Raw genomic sequence first — 21,485 nt, forward strand, 5'->3', positions numbered from 1 at the left:
CCACACCTACCCTAGGCGCGGGCTAGGTCCAGGCCGCGCCTAGGGGTGGTTTAGGCGCCCTGCTGCGCCTCTTTGACCCCCCTTCGTACTTCGTCTTTATTTCGGTAAAATATTGACTTCGGCTTTTGTTTCGTCCAATTCCGAGAATATTTCATGTAAAATTTTCTGAAATACAAAAATAGCAGAAAACAGAGAACTGACAATTGATACGTCTCCAACGTATCTACAATTTCTTATGTTCCATGCTAGTTTTATGACAATACCTACATGTTTTATTCACACTTTATAATATTTTTATGCATTTTCTGGGACTAACCTATTAACAAGATGCCACAGTGCCGGTTCTGTTTTCTGCTGTTTTTGATTTCAGAAAAGTTGGTTTACAAATATTCTCGGAATTGGACGAAACAAAAGCCCACGGCCATATTTTTCACGGAGTGTTCCAGAAGACCGAAGAAGAGTCGAGGAAGGCCAGCAGGGGGCCCACACCATAGGGCGGCGCAGAAGTGGGGCCCCCCGCGCCGACATGTGGGGAGGGAGCCCCCTGGCTCCCCCGACGCTGCCCCTTCGCCTATTTATTCCTTCGTCTCCGAAAACCCTAGCACCGAGAGCCAAAATACGAGAATAGTTCCATAGACGCCGCCGCCGTCAACCCCATCTGGGGGGGGGGGGGGTTCAGAAGATCTCCTCCGGCACCCTGCCGGAGAGGGGAATCATCACCGGAGGGCTCTACATCACCATGCCCACCTCCGGACTGATGCGTGAGTAGTTCATTCTTGGACTATGGGTCCATAGCAGTAGCTAGATGGTTGTCTTCTCCTATTATGCCATCATGTTTAGATTTTGTGAGCTGCCTATCATGATCAAGATCATCTATTTTTAATGCTACATGTTGTGTTTGTTGGGATCCGATGAATATGGAATACTATGTCAAGTTGATTATTGATCTAATATATATGTTGTTTATGATCTTGCATGCTCTCCGTTGCTAGTAGAGGCTCTGGCCAAGTTGATACTTGTAACTCCAAGAGGGAGTATTTATGCTAGATAGTGGGTTCATGTCTCCATTGAATGCGGGGAGTGACAGCAACCCCTAAGGTTGTGGATGTGCTGTTGCCACTAGGGATAAAACATCAATGCTTTGTCTAAGGATATTTGTATTGTTTACATTACACACAGTACTTAATGCAATTGTCTGTTGCTTGCAACTTAATACTGGAAGGGGTGTGGATGCTAACCCGAAGGTGGACTTTTTAGGCATAGATGCATGCTGGATGGCGGTCTATGTTCTTTGTCGTAATGCCCTAAGTAAATCTCATAGTAGTCATCATGATATGTATGTGCATTGTTATGCTCTCTCTATTTGTCAATTGCCCAACTGTAATTTGTTTACCCAACATGTTATTTATCTTATTGGAGAGACGCCACTAGTGAACTATGGACCCCGGTCCATTCTTTTACATCTGAAATACAACCTACTGCAATCATTGTTCTCTTTTGTTTTCTGCAAGCAAACATCATTTTACACACCATACGTTTAATCCTTTGTTTTCAGCAAGCCGGTGAGATTGACAACCTCACTGTTAAGTTGAGGCAAAATATTTTGATTGTGTTGTGCAGGTTCCACGTTGGCATCGGAATCCCTGGTGTTGCGCCGCACTACACTCCTTCACCAACAACCTTCACGTGATCTTCATCTCCTACTGGTTCAATAACCTTGGTTTCTTACTGAGGGAAAACTCGCTGCTGTACTCATCGTACCTTCCTCTTGGGGTTCCCAACGGACGTGTGCTTTACCGTCACAAGCAACGTTGTGGCATCTTGTCAATAGGTTAGTGCCAACAAATGCATAAAAGTGCCACGAAGTGTAAACAAAACATATAGAATTGGTGTAAAACAAGCATGGAGTATCAAAAATTATAGATACGTTTGCAACGTATCAGTCCTACGCTGCTAGAATAACCTTGATACAATCTTGTCTACCAAGTATCCCTGTCTATTTACTTTCACCTATTAAGTTTCCTTCTTGGGCGATTAAAGCAATCAATTCTCAAATGGCACACTGCTTGTGGGATAACTATGAGGGGCATTATAAGTATCACCTTGCTAACTGGGAGTTGGTCACTATGAAAAAAGAGTATGGTGGTCTGGGTATCCCTAATATTAGAGAGCTTAATTAATCTCTGTCTTCTAGCCTCGTGGATCAGGAGGTATAGTTTAGATGACAACAAGCTTTGGAAGCAAATAATTGACTTCAAGTATGACACTGAGAGTCATAATGTATTCAACTTTAGAGAAATAGATGTTTCTCCTTTTTGGAAGGGAGTTCTTTGGGTCGCTAGAGCCGCGAAACTAGGCTATCAGTGGTCAGTCGGTAAAGGAAACAAAATCCGGTTTTGGGAAGATCAGTGGGTAGGTAATTCGAGTTTGGCTATCATGTTTTGGTACCTGTACTACGTGTGTAATCAACAAGATGTAACAGTAAAGAAGTGTGGGATGGAACTGTGTTGAAACTAACCTTTATGAGAGTTTTCAACCAAAAAATGATGGATTGGTGGTATCAAATGGAACAAATTGCTTCTTCTATCAGACTTTTAGATGTGGAAGATAGTTTAGTGTGGAAGCTTCATAGCTCTGGTGTTTATAGCTCTCAATCGTTGTATGCGGTTCTCAATTATCGTGGGGGTGACTCCGATGTTTATCCCTACGATGTGGAAGCTTAATGTGCCCCCTAGGGTCCAAGTTTTTCTCTGGATGTTATCACACAATATATTGCTTACCCGTGTTAACCTTGCGAAAAGGCAGAATATTCCTGATAAAACTTGCCTTTTATGCTCTGAAAAATAAAATGTTAACCCTTTTTTTGTGATATTATGAAAATCATGTGGATAGAAGTTTCAACTTTACTTGGAAAGGATCTTGGGGTCAATTTTGAAAGTATTGCCAGGCTTTGGATTAGCAATCAAAAGAATGTCGTTACTAACATGATTGTTGCTGCTCTCATGTGGTCAACTTGGAAACATTGAAATGACGATTTGCTTGGGTTTTGCTCTTGGTCTGGGATGCATGTGCTCTGGATGCGTGTGGTGAAGCTAATAAAGAGATGGAAGATGCTATGTCCAGCAGATAATTTGAAGTTCCTGGAAGGATGCATGAAACAATTGCAAGTGAAGATGGTGGCAGCCCCAACTATTACAAGCAATAAAGAAGCGCAATATGCTACTAGTGGCTGGCCTAGGGACACCAGATGCGCTGAAGCCGCGGGCACTGGCAGGCGCTCACTGAAAAGAACGTTCTATGTGCCAAAAACCGCAATATAGGTGTTCATTTTGCTTTGTTCTATCGGGATTTGTCCTGATTTTAGCTGGGAGTATGCTATAAGTTAAACTGTTGTTTTGTACTATCATTTCATTTTCTATGGAAATGGAATGGAGCGGTGGCATGTTGATCTAAAATAGCATCAACAATTTTTTTGTATGTTCCGCTTCTTCCAAAGAACAACTACCGTGATCGGTTTTGTAACCTTTTTCTTCCCCTCATGGGCAAGGTCATAAGTAGTATCCAGTGCCCATTGTACCGAACCAACCACGCTCCTTCCTCCTTCCCCATTCAACACAACATTTCTCTCTGTCCAGACTGCCCAGCACCCACACATAATGGTATATGCATCAGCCAATGCTGTAATTTTCAGGTATGTTGTAGAAAAATCCAGGTGCAATAAATGTGATTCGATTGAGGCAGCTTTCTTCAACTCCTCCCAGAAAAAGATGTGTCCATGTACACTCAAAAAAATGCATGGTATATTGACTTTTTTTGACAACTTCACCATAGGGGAGAAACCCTACATTGTAAATTTTACATTAAATAAAGAAATTAACTATACAAGTTTAGAAAAATATTGACTCTTCTTTTGGTCCATTTTTTGCAAAACGAGATTACCTATGTATGTTTTCACTCAATAATTTGTCTGTAGGGTATGAACTCGTTTATTACTCGCCACCAAAATGATCTCACTTTAGGTGGCACCTCTAACTTCCAAAGAATCTTTCAACGATGTTCATTGTGTTCGCCCAAGGTTGATTCTTGCACCGCTTCTTCACTTTCAGGGGCTAGAATTCTGTAGCAACATCAATCATCTGTGAATCGGCCTATAGAAAGAGAAAAATGGCCAAAACATCAGGCTCAACAAAATATTTGCAAGATATTTTCGTTGTTACATTGGGCCACCTCCTTGTTGGCCAATTCATTAACTCGAATAATTTCTAAATCACACTATAGGTTTCTTACTTAAATTTGACCTGACATAATAAGTCCCCTGCTCATTGCTTCCTGTCCATGCAATATCGCATTCCAAATATGAGATCCATTATGTTTCCTTGTGGCTGATAATAATTCACGATCATGGAAGTACTTGCTACAAAGGACTTGATCACACAAGGAGTCCGGTTTCATCATCAATCTCCAAGCCTTCTTTGCCCACATTGCTTCATTGAACGGTTGGAAGTCCCTGAACCCCATACCACCAGCCGATTTAGGGATAGATATTTTTTCCCATCTCCTCCCATGGATTTTTCTCTTCTTTTCAACTCCACCCCACAAAAAATGAGCCATAACTAATTTTCTTGCAGATTTTAACATACAACTTGAAGCAGCTTATAGAATAAGTAGGGATTGCTTGGTAGATAGCTTTAACTAGCAGTCCACCCTCCGGCCAACTTTTTGATCTTAGCCAGAATATGTTCAAATTGTGAATCTGTAGATCTTCCTAGTGTTGTTGGGAGCCCGAGATACTTCTCCACTAATGACTTGGAACTTATTCCTGAAGCAAGATGAACATTTTGTTTCATATCAACTGACCCAAACCTTGTCGATATGTTTCCAAGGTAGCATCCAATCTAGTTGCATCCAATGTTGATGCTTGTGTAAATACCAAACAGTCATCGGCGAACGGTTGATGGGAGAACTAAGGGTCATGGATTCCCACTCTAATGTATTTCCTCGCTCTCTTTCCCCTTTATAGAAAGGGCGACCATAGTAGCGAAGAAACATTTCACGGCATCGGCTCTGGCGAGTCTCTCAATTGTGACCCTTCTCACTGGTAGAAAAACAGGCTTCCGTCCAGCACCATAAGTCGCGAAGCTAAAGGAACCGCGACTAATGGGACCTTTAGTCGCGGTTCGGGTGGCGAACCGCGACCAAAGGCCTGGGCCCAGGGCGCACGGTGGCCAGCTGGTGCACGTGGGGGCTTTAGTCGCGGTTGGCCGGGCCAACCGCGACTACAGGTGCCCGAAGGCCTTTAGTCGCGGTTGGCCGGTGCCAACCGGGACTAAAGCCCCTCCCCTATATATACCCATCCAGCAGCCAACACTTAGCCATTTGGAGCCATTCTCTTCACAAACTTCACAAGTGAGTGTTAGGTTTGCTTTTGGTTCCTCTTATGCACATAAGGTGTTTGATGAAATGCCCCAAGAGCATGGAACAAACATGATCTGAAGTGTTGGAGCCACACTTGAGCTTTCTCATTTATTTTTTCCTCCTCGATCGCGGTTAGCAACTTGAACCTTTGATGTGTCATTGATAAAATATGCATGTGTGTAGTTCATTGTTTAATTTATACTGTTTGTAGCTAGTTAGTTTAACAAATGCATGATGGTTAATTATATATTTTATATTATAATAATGCGGATGAATCGGCAATGGATGTACGGTAACCGACTCTCCGGCGAGTTCAGTACGGGTTTGAAAGATTTCCTCGTAGTGGCTAATGCGAACAAGCAGGGGGTTTTGTTATCTCGTCCATGTGTTAACCGTAAGAATCGGAAGGGTTACTCTTCCTCAAGAGATGTTCACATGCACCGCTTCGGCACGGTTTCATGCCAAGCTATAATTGTTGGACCAAGCATGGAGAAAGAGGGGTTATAATGGAAGAAGATGAAGAAGGGGATGATTTCATCGATGAAAGCTATCTTGCTCATTTCGGTGATACTTTCATGGAGGATGCTCGAAGGTGAAGGGGAAGGTGAAGGGGAAGGTGAAGAAGAGGCACGTGATGATCCCGTTGATGATCTTGGTCGGACCATTGCTGATGCACGGAGACGCCGCGAAACCGAAAAGGAGAGGGAGAATTTGGATCGCATGTTAGAGGATCACGGGAAGGCGCTGTACCCGGATGCGATGATGGTCCGAAAAAGCTGGGCTGCACACTCGGATTTGCTGAAATGGAAGGCACGAGCAGGTGTAGCTGACTCGGCATTTGAAAACTTGCTGAAAATGTTGAAGAATATGTTTCCAAAGAATAACGAGTTGCCCGCCGAGTACGTACGAAGCAAAGAAGGTTGTCTCGCCCTCTAGGTTTAGAGGTTCTGAAGATACATGCATGCATCAACGATCGCATCCTCTACCGCGGTGAATACGAGAATTTGAATGAATGCCCGGTATGCACCGCATTGCGTTATAAGATCGAGGCGATGACCCCGGTGACGATGTTGAGGGCCGGAAACCCGGGAAGAGGGTTCTCGCCAAGGTGATGTGGTATGCTCCTATAATACCACGGTTGAAGCGTCCGTTCGGGAACAAAGAGCATGCCAAGTTGTTGCGATGGCACAAAGAGGACCGTAAGTCGGACGGGGAGTTGAGACACCCCGCAGATGGAACGCAATGGAGAAAGATCGACGGAGAGTTCAAAGATTTTGCAGCTGACGCAAGGAACATAAGATTTGGTCTAAGTACGGATGGCATGAATCCTTTTGGCGAGCGAGCTCCAGCCATAGCACCTGGTCCGTGACTCTATGCATCTACAACCTTCCTCCTTGGTTGTGCATGAAGCGGAAGTTCATTATGATGCCGGTGCTCATCCAAGGTCCGAAGCAACCCGGCAACGACATCGATGTGTACCTAAGGCCATTAGTTGATGAACTTTTACAGACTGTGGGGCAGACCCGGTGTCCGTGTGTGGGATGAGCACAAAGAAGAGGAATTTGACCTACGAGCGTTGCTTTTCGTAACCATCAACGATTGGCCCGCTCTTAGTAACCTTTCGGGACTGTCAAATAAGGGATACAATGCATGCACGCACTGCTTACATGAGACTGAAAGTGTACATTTGCCAAATTGTAAGAATAACGTGTACCTTGGGTATCGTCGATTTCTTCCTAAAGGTCATCCGAAGAAGAAAGAAAGGCAAGCATTACAACGGCAAGGCAGATCACCGGCCGAAGCCTGCGGAACACACTCGGTGCTGAGGTATTTGATATGGTAAGGATTTGAAAGTCATCTTTGGAAAGGGTCCCGGCGGACAATCGGTTCGAAGGGAGCCGACGGGAACGCAGCCATGTGGAAGAAGAAATCTATATTCCGGGAGCTAGAATATTGGAAAGTCCTAGAAGTCCGCTCTGCAATCGACGTGATGCACGTTACGAAGAATATTTGCGTGAACCTCCTAAGCTTCTTGGGCGTGTATGGGAAGTCAAATGATACAAAGGAAGCACGGCAGGACAATGTCCCTGCTGAAAACATGTTAAGGCAAGTGCATAAGTAGGTCCTTATAAAAAATTAAAACTAATTGAGGAACAAATTCAAGAGTGTTCTTGGTTTAGATTTTGAAAATAATGAAACATGTAATCATGTTATAAAATACTCCCTCCATCCTAAAATATAAGACATGCTTTTTCGTATGGTGTTTGATCACTAATATATAAACAATTATATGGTTTCAGAATGTATAAATATCATCACTGCATTCGTCTTCCAAATCTCTCTCATTTTCTATATATTTATACAAATGTTGTTGATATATTATAAGTATATATCACAGTTAAAGTTATAATTTGTTGACCAACGAAAATTAAGGCGCTTTATATTTTTAGAACGAAGGAGGTACTATAAAAAAAACTTCTGAATTGCCTTACCGTGATATAAAAGAAAATGTGAAGCATGAACTATGTATTTTTCCTCCAAACTCCCAACACATATACCATCGACCACAAAAATTAATGATTTTTTTTTAGCATGTGATTGGCATGCATGACTTGATTATCCCGATAAGAAGACATGCATGACTCAATAAGGTGGCATGGTTTTTATTTATTGGTTAATTCCAAAGAACTAATTTATGAGTACATTTCTGACTTCATGGTCATGCAATTTGGCTGGGACGGCTATCAATAGTTGAGGTGATGTGGAGGCACACATGTGCATAGAAATATGTGTGTTTGGGGGCTATCTTTTTAGATATAGACGATTTAGTCGGTCAATAGATTCGGAAGCTAGGTTTTCTAAGCGAGGATGGAGAAGATGTGTATAGGGAAGAAGTGCAATGGATTTGCTTCTCTCACGCAACAGTCTCGAGTGGTGGCAACAGGTTTGTTGTCCGTCTATAGGTTCGGGGCTTGACCTTAGCCGATGTTTCACAAAGGATAAAAAAATTCTTTCCAAACTTAGGTATGCAAGAATCGTCTCATCTTCCTACGATGGTCACTCCAGCGGCGAGCGAGGTCCCGGAACTAGGAGCCTTATTGTAATTTTGTTTATCCATTTCAGGGTTTTTTTTGTGTGTAAGAGCGTGGAGATAGATGTGTCTCTCTCTCAAACTATCCACTTCTTCGTGGACCAGAAACCGTCTTCATCAATCTCCTCGCCGAGGTCTGTAATGCTTCGACCCTTGCGGTCTGTAATGCTTCGACCCTTGCAAGCACAATCATAGTCTTCCCTCCATCCTTGGTAGCTAATAAACATCAAACCTAGGATCGTCTTCACCATCACGAATGCCATCACCAACAGCTCGTTGTATCTACGGGGTTGAACGTATTGGTTTGCCTTTCCCATCACATGTTTGATTTCTTGCATATGGCATGTTTTCGTCTTGTGGCTCCGCCTCTTGAACATTTCTACACAAGCAAGGTACGTAACAAAATTTGACGATGGTTATGGTTTATGTTTTAAAGAAAAGGGAAAACAGGAATGACTACTTCTCGCTGATCAATATATAGCTCGATTCATGGTTAGTTGTGACACACTTACAACTCACGCCTAACACGACTAACAATGGAAATCAAATAGTCGATTTTTTTTGCTTAGTTTGCAAGCACTTGCAACTAGGAAAAACTTGACAGCTTTTACCATGTAGTTGTGCATTATTAACATATATTACCCCATTTACTGGAAGATCTACTGATATATCCCGTCTAGAAGACTTTAAACACGTTTTTACCTTAGCATAGCATTTTGCTTATTTTTGTTAGATATGAGTAAGGATGGAAATTTTACCCACAAGTATGGGTACCCACGGATACCGTACCTGCATGGGCAGGGTATGTACACTTTTATGCCCATGAGTAGTACCCATATACTACACGTTAAATCATGGGCAGGGCACGGGTATAGTCTCGTACCCACGGGTGTATCCATACCCTGCCCGTTTATTGTAAATTTCTCACCCATTGAAGTCCCTTGAAGATCAACTTTCATTCAGCTCACACCCATTTTACAAACAGTTTACAAACATGGATTGTAGTCCCTTGAAGATCAAGGTTTTGAAAAGCTAAAGCAAAGGGACAAATTGCTAATGCATCAACTGAATTTGAACAACTAAAGATAGGAAAAGACTGAGATTGCGTAATGTGCACAGTTAGCTACACCGTTTATTTCTCTCTTGACATGGAAGATGCTCGATTGTAGATTCCTCGATGCTCTTCTATATTGCGTTATTTGTTCCCTGAGCCCCCAAGCACCTGGGCATCCCAAATCTTTTGAGCGAGATTGTCCTTAAAAAAAGTGACATGTTATATGGAGCTCTTCTGCTACTTGAGCCGCAAGCTGAAGAGCATTTGCTTCTGCATGTAACGGCGAGGGATCTATGACTGTTGAAGCTTTGATTAGGGTTGTTGCATTACTGTTGTTCTGTTCAATTTGGCAATAGGCTCCGAGACCTGTATAGATTCTTTCTTGTGATCCTGGAACCTTTTTTTCTTCTCTAGGCACTGTTAGAGAATATTTTGCTCCCTTGAATCAGAAAATGTTTCACTCGTTCCATTTCTCTTCATTGTGTTGATATTTTCGAACCCCTATCATCACTTCACACTTTGCTCAACGGACACAAACTAGCCTCAAAGCTTCTAAAAGAGATAAAAACTTAGTTGCAACCCAGTTGAAACTGACGTGAAGTTGAATTCATCACATAGATCAAACGACTTCAGCAACAAAATAGTACTTCTAGGAAGATTTCTACACCCGCAGCTAAAACCGCATCACAAGTTCAAAACCTATATGGGCCATATATATATTGGTGTGACTATTTCTCAGTCATATGATGAGTTGCAACTGATAACTAGCACGAATCACGAAGTAAATCTAGTGATCTAAAACTTGACTAAGCTCAAACTTAGTTGCAGCAAAACCCTACGTACTGGTTGGTACTTGCGTATATTTATGTCCATATATGTCTGTCTCGCGCTCCCACGGAGGCTCTTCTCTGCAGCAATGGCGGCTTTCTCTCCACCTCTCCTCGTCCCCATCCTGGCCGTTCTCCTAGCAACAGCTGCCACAACCCAATGCTACGCTGACAAAGACCACGGCCACGCCGCCAAGGCAGCCTTGGCGCCGCCGGCTACCGTCCACGCCATCTGCCACACCACCCCGAACCCGGCATCCTGCCTCGCGTCGGCAGCCGTGCACCTCGACGCCGCCCATATCGCGGCGTCGTCAGTCTCCATAACCATCCTCCCCGCGAACATCCTCTCCGTCTTGCTGGCGTCCCTCCGCAGCGCGCTCACCGCCGTGTCCTCCCTCTCCCCAGTCCTCTCCTCCACGCTCTCGGCGCCCCCGTCGCCGTCCTCGACGCCTCTCCGGCGCGGCGCGGCGCAGGACTGCCTTGAGCTCCACGCCGCCACGCTGGAGTCTCTCTCGCGCTCGACCTCGCTGCTAACAAGCCCCGGCGAGAGCCTCCCCGCCGTGCGCGCGCACCTGTCGGCCGCGCTCACCAACAAGGCCACCTGCCTCGACGGCCTTGCCGGCGCGTCCGGCCCAAGGATGGACGGCCTCCTCTCCTCCCTCGACGACGCCTACGAGCACGTCTCCAACTCGCTGTCCCTCGTCGCCCGCCGCGGCGCCGGCGGCCCGGCGTCCAGCAGGTTCCAGGCCACGGTGGCCAAGATCATCCATCACAACCGGCGCCTGCTCCAGGACGATGAGGAGGAGGAGGACGACGACAGCGACGACAATAATGGTGGCGGGGACGACGACAACAGCGGCAACGACAAGGACCACAACGGCAACGGGGATGAGAGTGGCGAGACGGTGATCACGGTGGCGAAGGACGGGAGTGGGAACTTCCGGACGGTGGGGGAGGCGGTGGCGGCGGCGCCGAGCAGGAGCGACGCGAGGACGGTGATCAAGGTGAAGGCCGGGACGTACGAGGAGAACGTGGAGGTGCCCGCGGACAAGACCAACATCGCCCTTGTCGGAGAGGGCCGCGACGTGACCGTCATCACCGGCAGCCGCAGCGCCGCTGATGGCTGGACCACCTTCCGCACCGCCACCTTCGGTAATCACAAGCTATCCCTTACCTCGTACAGTAACATCTTAACTCGACTTGGACAGTGTCAAGCCGCCGGCCATTGCAGGGTGCTGCCGATGCAGTGCATTGTCTGCACGTAGAATGCATCAGCTTAGACGATTAGGAATTAAGGATGGCAATGGAGCGGGTTTGGACGGATATAGGAAAACCAGATCCATGCCCAAATCCATCAGCTTCGCTCTGCCCCGCCCACGAAAGTATCCATGGGTATGGATATGGACCCAATCCAAATCTGATGGATACCTGGATATCCATGGATATCCATGCCCATAAAATTTGAATACCATTTCAGCAATATTTCACTTGCATTTCATCAATAATAAGCTAACATGAATATTTTGGCAGCATTTCGACATTATTTCATTAGCATTTCAGCCGTAATTATGTCAACAATTCATAGAAATATCAAAGCAACAATATATCACACTACCGAGGAGGCGGAGCAATCAACGAAGATCCACAATCAATGCGGCCGGCGGAAGCCCTACCAGCACAAGGCGGTTCCGTGATTATTTAGAGTATAAAATCATTAAGGTTTAAATTAACGGTTTGGTGATTTGGGCCTAAAAAGGACAGCCAATCGTAGGTAAAGTCGCATGTGTCACTGACATGTGGGTCCCACATGTCAGTTGGATATCCATCGAATATCCATGGACAAAAAGCTCTGCCCGTGCCCGCTCCATGAATTATCAGATATTCGTCCCATGAAATCCGTGGACACAACCAACCCTCCATACCCGTGTCCGGTGGGTCGAATATCCGTGGATACTGGATCCGTGGATAAAATTTCCATCGTGATTAGGAATCTTTGTCTGTGCAGATCTATTTAATTTTCGTTTTTGGAAACATGCCGGGAGATGGGTCCAGGTTCCGAGGTCCAGAGGTGCATGACTCGGATATTTCGCCTACTTGACCCACCCTGCATTCACGTGCATGTGCAGGTGTTAGCTAAAATCCGAAACATTACCATGGACCTGCATGCGTGTCACCTGTCAGAATGTCTGGCTGGTCTTCTTTACAACGAGCCACCGGCAAAACACCATTCCTGTCACCATGATGAGTAGGACCAAACGATCAAATGGGTTCTCTGATTGTGCATGCATGCTTCTATGATTGCTTTGAGATTAGTGCATACATGAAGTATCTTTTTTTTTTCTTTTTTCAAAATGGGGATCACCCATCCAAAAGATGCACACAACTTTATTTATTGCATCATCTTAAAAATTCAGAAATACAATTCACATGAATAAAATCATGCATCGTTTGGAACCAACGGAAAAGAGAATACATCAAACACTTATGCATCTTGTATCCTGTTAGCACACTACCAACCAACGTGACTGAAGACAACCCGAACGACCGCCATTCGACGTGTGCACCCATAGTTCATATGCTCCCTCTGATTCGTGGGAATAGAAATGGCCACATGTGGATTCAGTATGTAGCCATGTTGATAACATGGGAAATTGAGTAGCTCTAGCTTTGTTAAAAATCACATCATCTCGATAATTCTAAATTGGCCAAAGTAAAGCACACACTTATGCACAAATTCGAGCTTTAGTTTTCTTATCAATGCCATTCGGCTAATTACCAAACATGTTTTTGATATTAGCTCACACGGATATATTAGAAGTAAAGTAGATTACCCACCAAATGAGTTTAGCAAAATGACATATAATAAACAGATGCTCAACTTACTCTTCTTGTGACAACTTTATGTCACTCTGCATGCAAGAGATCACTAGCCCTTCTATCTCCCATCTATTAGTATATGTAGTTCATTTGCAATTCAAATTCTAAATTTGAAATAGTTGTATATTTTAGAATACATATTTAACTAATAGTCGATTTGAACACGTGTATTTATTTAAGAAGATATCTTTTATAAAATTATAAAATAGGTTTTGTTTTGACAAAATTTGAAACTTGAATTTCAAAACACAATGATACTTTATGATGGATTTTTGACTTAATGAAACCCAATGAAATAACAACAAGTTTGAAACAATGAACTCAATGTGCTCTAAGTCGATTGAGAATTACGCTTAGGCGGCATAAGCCAAGTTTGAAACATAGTGAAACAGAATGTTTCAAATATATTCTACCTAGGTTTCATTAAATTTTTAATGTTTCGCTAAGTTTCGAAAGTCGATCTTCAAACATTCTTGTATTGGTCTTACTTTGAAGGTTATTTTCAATATTCAAACACAGTTATCAAAATGAACTTATATACTCCCTCTGTTCCATTCTTTAGTGCCTATTGTTTTTTGGCACGGAAATTAGCGCAAGAGTATTTTTTAGACAAGATCCCTAGCTGAACGATTTGAGATCAACGTAAATTTTGGGAAATCCATATCTTCCTAACTTACCATAACAATTTTGGGGGCTGAATGATTTTGGAGCTGAACGGGAAGGGGGTAATTGAAAAAAAAAGCTAAGCTAAAACCTTATATTCTGAAACAAATGCCAAAAATCTATAGGCACTAAACGGAGGGAGTATAACTGAAAATATCAAGTTTTATAACTATATATCCATCTAAACTAAGAGAAGAGAGAGAAGAAAACATGACACAAATATATAAAGAAGGAGAGAGAAGGCGAGGCATGCATGCTATATCGCGCTGATTGAGAATTACCGCTCTTCATGCTATATCGCGCTGATCGAGAAGGTGAATACCGTTCTTGCGATCAATGTATTACCAGGCTAAATGATCTTCTCTTTGTGGAGCTTTCTTTTTGTGGGTTTAACTAATCAATCAGACATGCGTTAACTTGCATCAATCCTCGCGTGCATGCAATGCAATTGCAGGGGTATCCGGCGAGGGGTTCCTGGCGCGTGACATCGCGTTCCGCAACACGGCCGGCGCGGCGAGGGGGCAGGCGGTGGCGCTGCGCGTGAACGCGGACATGGCGGCCGTGTACCGCTGCGCCGTGGAGGGCCACCAGGACTCGCTCTACGCGCACTCGTTCCGGCAGTTCTACCGCGAGTGCGCCGTCTCCGGCACCGTGGACGTCGTCTTCGGCAACGCCGCCGCGGTGCTCCAGGCGTGCGCGCTCGTCGCCGGCGCCCCGGTCCCGGGCCAGTCGAACGTGCTCACGGCGCAGTCCAGGAGCGACCCGGCGCAGGATACCGGCTTCGCCGTGCACAGCTGCACCGTGGAGGCCTCGCCGGCGCTGCTCGCCAGCGGCGTCAGTACTCGCACCTTCCTCGGCCGTCCCTGGGGCGCGTACGCGCGGTCCGTGGTGATGGAGTCCTTCCTTGGCCCGCTCGTGGACCGGGCCGGCTGGACGGGCTGGCCTGGCGCTGAGGAGGGCCGCAGCGACACCGTGTACTTCGGGGAGTACGGGAACGATGGGCCAGGCGCTGGCACGGACGGCCGCGTGGGCTGGGCCGGGTTCCACGAGATGGAGTACGACGAGGCGGCCCAGTTCGCCGTCGACAAGTTCATCTACGGCGACGACTGGCTCGGCGCCACGTCATTCCCCTACGACGACGGCATCTGAACTCGATCCATCAAACTACGTGTAAATCTCAGGCGTGAAGCGGTTAACTCTTGTTGTTACTGAGTTCAGTAAGGTTTGTCTGTGTCAGGATCTAATGAAACTGTCATCTGTAACTCTGTAAGGCAACCAGTTTGTTTCCAATGAATTTTCCTGAGATTTTCATCCGTGTTTCAGATCTAACAGGGCCATACAAAGTGGTTACGAACCCCAAAAGGGTTTTGTCGCTGAAGCCGATAATTGGCGATGACGCGGCGAGCAGAAGAGGTTCAGGAGACACTAGTTGTCTGAAGTGTCCACAATGATGCCGACATCCACACGACGACGCACGAGAGACTTCTATAAGTTGAGTTCTTCTTTATTGCCTGTAGGGGCTAATCTGTTGACGATTGATTCGTTCGTCAGAAATGGACTCATTATCTTCGCCGTTTATTTCCATGAGCGATATATAAAACCCTTGCCAGCTGAAAATGCTGCTGCAATTTTTGTCTACGAAGATGCTTTAAAGCCCAATGAGAGCAGAGGATTCATAGCTCAGGCGTCACGTATTATTGCATTGGGTAGTGCAAGGATCAGAAATTCAGATCGCCTTACCTCTCCTTTTCATCGACGCAACTTGAGTATTATCAAAATGAGAAAATCTCGGCCTTTTAGAAACCTTTCTGAACCATTTCTATACAACAATATCATCATCGTCGTCTTACAAGTTACAAGTGATTCTAGCACAGTGCTACAACGAAAACAAAAGTAGTAGTTTGGCTATTTGCAGAATACAGTAGTACTATGCTAGCTTATGCAGGGCATTTCACAGTTTCACACATGCTCCGTGCTTCCAGCAGTTATTAGTTTTTCCACTTATTACTCTTACTTGATCAGTGCCCCCTTGATCAATTCAGAGCTGCCAGTTTTTGCCGTTCTTGGCCCGAAGAACGTCATCGTCAGCGCCGTCCTCGAACACCTGGAGCGTCGCGAGGTGGATGAAATCGGTGACCTGAACTCCCACCGGCCTGAAATCAGGTTGATCACCCGTCAAATAAGTTTCAGTTTGATCAGACTCGAGAATTTCCCATCAAGCAACAACCTTCTTCTTTCTCCTAGCTTCACACACAGGAGAAACAATTAAATATATAGATGATCTGTTGAACTCACCATGGGAAGCATGCCTTCTCCGGCAGCCGCATTCCGAGCCTCGGGCCTTCGTCGTAGCCCTCGCAGACGAGCTCCCCCTTGTCATCCCTGTAGCACACGATCCCTCTCACCTGGTCCTCGAACACCTACCGATCAGATAAAATCACCAACTTAGATAGTTGCCACAATATATACCGTCTTCATCTTGGATCAAAGCTCTACCATGGATGGTGTAATGGTCAATCAATCACGAAGATGGAGTAGTACCTTGTTGCTGGTTTCTGCAGCGAAGGACAGGCGTGATGATGATGGGTTGCACCCATGGGCTGCAGAGGTTCTGAAGCTCAAGCCTGCCGCTGGATTTCTTGCGCCGAATCTTTGGCCGGCGCCAGCCAAGGAGGAAGAAGCTGGGTGAGGATGGCAGCTGGAGCTTTTGAACGCCATTTTTTTGATGAGGTTTCCGAGGTTCGGCACCGGGCCTTGTTGGCTACTGAATGAATTTCTTGGGATGGGGAGGGAAGGGAATGGGGCTGGTGACAGAGTAATGCCACTTTTAAAGGTGTTGGTACTTGTAGTGTAGGGTTGCTATGGTTGGGGCCGGGTTGCCAATCATCGGAAGGAAAGAAGGAGCAGCAAGGTTTGCAATATCTACGAGGACGTGGGCATAGCCCAGTGGTTGGGGTCGTAGTGGTGCACCCAACGACCAAAGTTCGAATCTTGTTAGAAACGAATTTCTGGAATTCTCACGCCGAGGTCTCGCTTCTACTATATCATTTAGTGTCTAGTTCCTCCTAGCACTAATTTTTTTTTCTATACACTCAGCCTTCCATTGGTGGTGTCTGATTCGTTTAATTTGTTGATACATCTAAATTTTAACAAATCTTGGACAATCTTCGTGGGACGGAGGGAGTACTCCAATTGCGAAACTGTGATGGCCATAGGTGATACCGTGGTAGGTTCTTTGTAAGGTCACTTAGGTCAGCTGAATATGCAGAAAAGGAATAAAAATGCTAAAAATAATTATCGTTTTGTTTCAGTGTAACTGTCGACAGCTTGCATCACACAAGACACAAGGAAACACGAAATCTACGAAAGGGGTAGCCACTGAAATTAATCAGCCATCCTTTTCAATCCGAACTAATCAGCCTTCTTTGGTACACTTAGCAGTGTCCATCGACAGGAGAAAAAATAACAATTATGCACAGCTCATGCTTTAGTCGCCGCGGCTCCGTCCATGCCTCGGTTGGGTCAGATGGGCCCGCGCCATTACATCACCAACGTTATCATCACAGTTGTTAAGAATATTCCTCAATCAGATTCAAAATAAATAATCCCTAATCTGCTTGACAGCCACAGCTAGGCTTATCCGGTGATGTGTGCAAAGAAGTGGTATATAGTAAGCTAACATACTTTGCCATCTGACCGTCTCATTATCAACGGGGCAATGATCTTAAAATAACAGGGAAGGAGTAGGCACCTTGTCCTTTAGCTCATGATCTTAAAATAACAGTGAAGGCATAGTTATAGGCTTATAGCATGTCAAACATTATTTTTGTTAGCAATGAAAAGCCGACATACGAGAAATATATGGTGTTCACATTTTTTGTTCTGTATGGAGTGACACAGATGAATAGAGCAAGAAATGTTTTTTTGGGAGGTAAAAGGATTTTCAGTTAGAGCAGAGCAAGGAATGACACTTTCAGTGTGCAAAATCCATTTTGATTTAGAGCGCGAAACTTGTTGCTGCTTCCGTTTTGTTTGCTGCTTGCTAGTTCCTAAAATGGAAGATGATTGCTGGAAGATGGCACACTGGTGCTAACAATTTAACATCATCAACTTTCTTATGGGCAATTCATATGTCAACCTGATACAAATGAACAAACTCAGCCTCATTCACAATATGATGGCAAAGCATCAAGCATGCACAAGACCAACACACCGACCAAGTACCAACATAAAAGACAAAGTAGACCAATGCCCAAAGTTGTCAGAATCGGGATTCTGAATCGGACCGGAACCTCTGTAATAGGATCGTAAACCGTAGGATCAAAACTTTCAGAATCGTAAAATCTTAGATTCTACTTAGTAAATTCGTTCAATCGTTCCACTTTGGGTTGTAAAGTTGTAGAATCGTGTAGTAGAATCATGATTCTGACAACTATGCTAATTCCCACAACCATCATTTTGTAAGAAAAAAAACAAACTAGCAACCGTTAAAGGAAATTATACAGTAGAAAAAATATGTGTATTCATTTGATATCAACTAAAGATGAATCTATTAAAAAAACCTAATACTGCTTAATCAGAATCCTAACCTATCTTCAGATAGTGATTTTGTATTTCTAGCTAAAAAAAAGAGATTCCCTGAATATAAGATATTCTCAAATGATAATATGCAAAAGCTAATAAAAAATATTATGACTAACTGTATCATGTGAGGATAAGAGACAAGTGAAATTCATTTATATCTTGCATTTTTTTTGTACGGAATACAAATGATCACATCTATCCATAGAGCTTGGTTCCTCCCATGACTTGCCAACTCCAAACTATACACAAAGATGACATCAAACGAATCTATGCATGTCTATTTGCTTCACGATATTGGTTACACCCAAGAACACTAGTAAACGTAATCCTTGTTTGGATAACTGACCAACACAGTTAGCCATTGAAACTCTTAACATGGCCACGCACCTTTGGATCTGATCACTAAAGAGTCCTCTAAATATCTTTCTCGTTGTATGGAGGGGCATATCCCACACTGGTTGAGCATGCCCTGAATCATTCTTGATGACAAACATCATCAGAAGGATTGAAGGAACCTTTACCACCCACTTACGGGTGGTAGAAAACTTCTAAGGAAGCACCATTCCATATCTTCAGTACCTATGGCTACCTCTAGTACAATGATGTAATCTTGCGACCCACTGTTGGGGCCTCTTGGATTCGCATAATCTCCAAAACATAGGAGTAGGGAAAACATATAAATATGATAGGATTTCATGTATAAAACATAGGATTGGGAGAGCACATGAATTCTGTTAAAATTGTTGTTTCACTCGCATGAATAGGAAGAACACATGAAACCTAAAATGCATCATAAAAGCAAGGTTAAAATAAATGCAAAGGTAATATCGGGTCATTACAATGCAACTCATAGCCTTTGCCATGTTCTTTGTGCATAGGAATGTAAAAAAGGAGGTTTGAGTGGATTATAATTCCTCCATTTTTCCTATGCTCTATTTTTTTGAATCAAATGAATGAATAGTGTCCAAAATAGATGTTCTATTGGCATGTGGGCCCTCCATATAGTGGACCCACATGTTAGTGACCTAGTCTGTGTTACGTCACCGAGTCATTCTCTAGTCTACACGGATGTGTTTTCATGTGATTATTAGTTACATTCTATTCATCCCTTTGCTACCAGGCATGATTGGTCCTTCTACCCTCGATGCTATAGGTTGTAGGGAAGCACTAGCTCTAATCGGTGATCTTTCCCTCTTGCGTCTTCGGGTTGCTTTTGATTGCAAGACAATGATACATGATATCAACTGGGGTTTTGGAAGTGCATATAGTTGAAGGAGATATGCCCTAGAGGCAATGATAAAGTGGTTATTATTTATATCTCTATGTTTATGATAAATGTTTATATATCATGCTATAATTGTATTAACCGAAACATTAGTACATGTGTGATATGTAGACAACAAGAAGTCCCTAGTATGCCTCTTAAACTAGCTTGTTGATTAATGGATGATTAGTTTCATAATCATGAACATTGGATGTTATTAATAACAAGGTTATATCATTGTATGAATGATGTAATGGACACACCCAATTAAGCGTAGCATAAGATCTCGTCATTAAGTTATTTGCTATAAGCTTTCAATACATAGTTACCTAGTCCTTATGACCATGAGATCATGTAAATCACTTATACCGGAAAGGTACTTTGATTACACCAAACACCACTGCGTAAATGGGTGGCTATAAAGGTGGGATTAAGTATCCGGAAAGTATGAGTTGAGGCATATGGATCAACAATGGGATTTGTCCATCCCGATGACGGATAGATATACTCCGGGCCCTCTCGGTGGAATGTCGTCTAATGTCTTGCAAGCATATGAATGAGTTCATAAGAGACCACATACCACGGTACGAGTAAAGAGTACTTGTCAGGAAACGAGGTTGAACAAGGTATGGAGTGATACCGAAGATCAAACCTCGGACAAGTAAAATATCGCGTGACAAAAGGAATTGGTATCGTATGTGAATGGTTCATTCGATCACTAAAGTCATCGTTGAATATGTGGGAGCCATTATGGATCTCCCGCATCCCGCTATTGGTTATTGGTCGGAGTGAGTACTCAACCATGTCCGCATAGTTCACGAACCGTAGGGTGACACACTTAAAGTTGGATGTTGAAATGGTAGTATTTGAATATGGAATGGAGTTGGAATATTTTGTTCGAAGTCCCGGATGTGATCCCGGACATCACGAGGAGTTCCAGAATGGTCCGGAGAATAAGATTCATATATAGGATGTCATTTTATGTGAATAAAATGTCGCGAAAGGTTCTATGGAAGGTTCTAGAAGGTTCTAGAAAAGTCCGGAAGAAACCACCAAGGAAGGTGGAGTCCACATGGGACTCCACCTCCATGGCCGGCCAACCCTAGTGGGGGAGGAGTCCCAAGTGGACTCCCCTTAGGGGGCCGGCCACCCCCCCATATGGGAGGTGGAACTCCCACCTTGGTGGGAGTCCTAGCTAGGCTAGGTTTCCCCCTCCCTATGGAAGGTTTTTGGTTCGGGTCTTATTCGAAGACTTGGAGACCAACTCTTGGGGTTCCACCTATATAATGAGGGCCAAGGGGAGGGGGCCGACCACCTCAAACACCACCAAGGTGGCCGCACCCCATAGTGGCCGGCGCCCTCTCCCCAAACCCTAGCCGCCCCGCTCCTCCACTTCCCGCACGCTTAGCGAAGCTCCGCCGGACTTCTCCACCACCACCGACACCACGCCGTCGTGCTCGTCGGATTCAAGAGGAGCTACTACTTCCGCTGCCCGCCGGAACGGGGAGGTGGACGTCGTCTTCATCAACAACCGAACGTGTGACCGAGTACGGAGGTGCCGCCCGTTCGTGGCGCCGGAACCGATCGTGATCAAGATCTTCTACGCGCTTTGCAAGCGGCAAGTGAACGTCTACCGCAGCAACAAGAGCCTCATCTTGTAGGCTTTGGAATCTCTTCAAGGGTGAGACTCGATACCCCCTCGTTGCTACC

The 21,485-nt window shown here is 44.5% G+C and overlaps 2 protein-coding genes across 2 annotated transcripts; one reads left to right on the forward strand and one right to left on the reverse strand.

Annotated features, from left to right (window-relative positions):
* The first annotated feature begins 10,476 nt into the window (after nucleotides 1-10,476).
* On the forward strand, nucleotides 10,477-15,236 carry LOC124670856 (pectinesterase-like). The gene is made up of 2 exons (XM_047207329.1): nucleotides 10,477-11,539; nucleotides 14,382-15,236. Exons 1-2 carry the CDS (start codon nucleotides 10,477-10,479, stop codon nucleotides 15,074-15,076), a joined length of 1,758 nt encoding a protein of 585 aa, XP_047063285.1. The 3' UTR covers nucleotides 15,077-15,236.
* A 496-nt stretch (nucleotides 15,237-15,732) lies between these two features.
* On the reverse strand, nucleotides 15,733-16,752 carry LOC124670866. Its single transcript, XM_047207338.1, has 3 exons — nucleotides 16,469-16,752; nucleotides 16,223-16,347; nucleotides 15,733-16,080 (listed from the first exon to the last, which is right to left on the reverse strand). Exons 1-3 carry the CDS (start codon nucleotides 16,643-16,645, stop codon nucleotides 15,966-15,968), a joined length of 417 nt encoding a protein of 138 aa, XP_047063294.1. The 5' UTR covers nucleotides 16,646-16,752; the 3' UTR covers nucleotides 15,733-15,965.
* Between the last annotated feature and the right edge of the window lie 4,733 nt (nucleotides 16,753-21,485).

The sequence above is a fragment of the Lolium rigidum genome, chromosome 1 (assembly GCF_022539505.1).
Source record: "Lolium rigidum isolate FL_2022 chromosome 1, APGP_CSIRO_Lrig_0.1, whole genome shotgun sequence".
Taxonomy (NCBI): Eukaryota; Viridiplantae; Streptophyta; class Magnoliopsida; order Poales; family Poaceae; genus Lolium; species Lolium rigidum.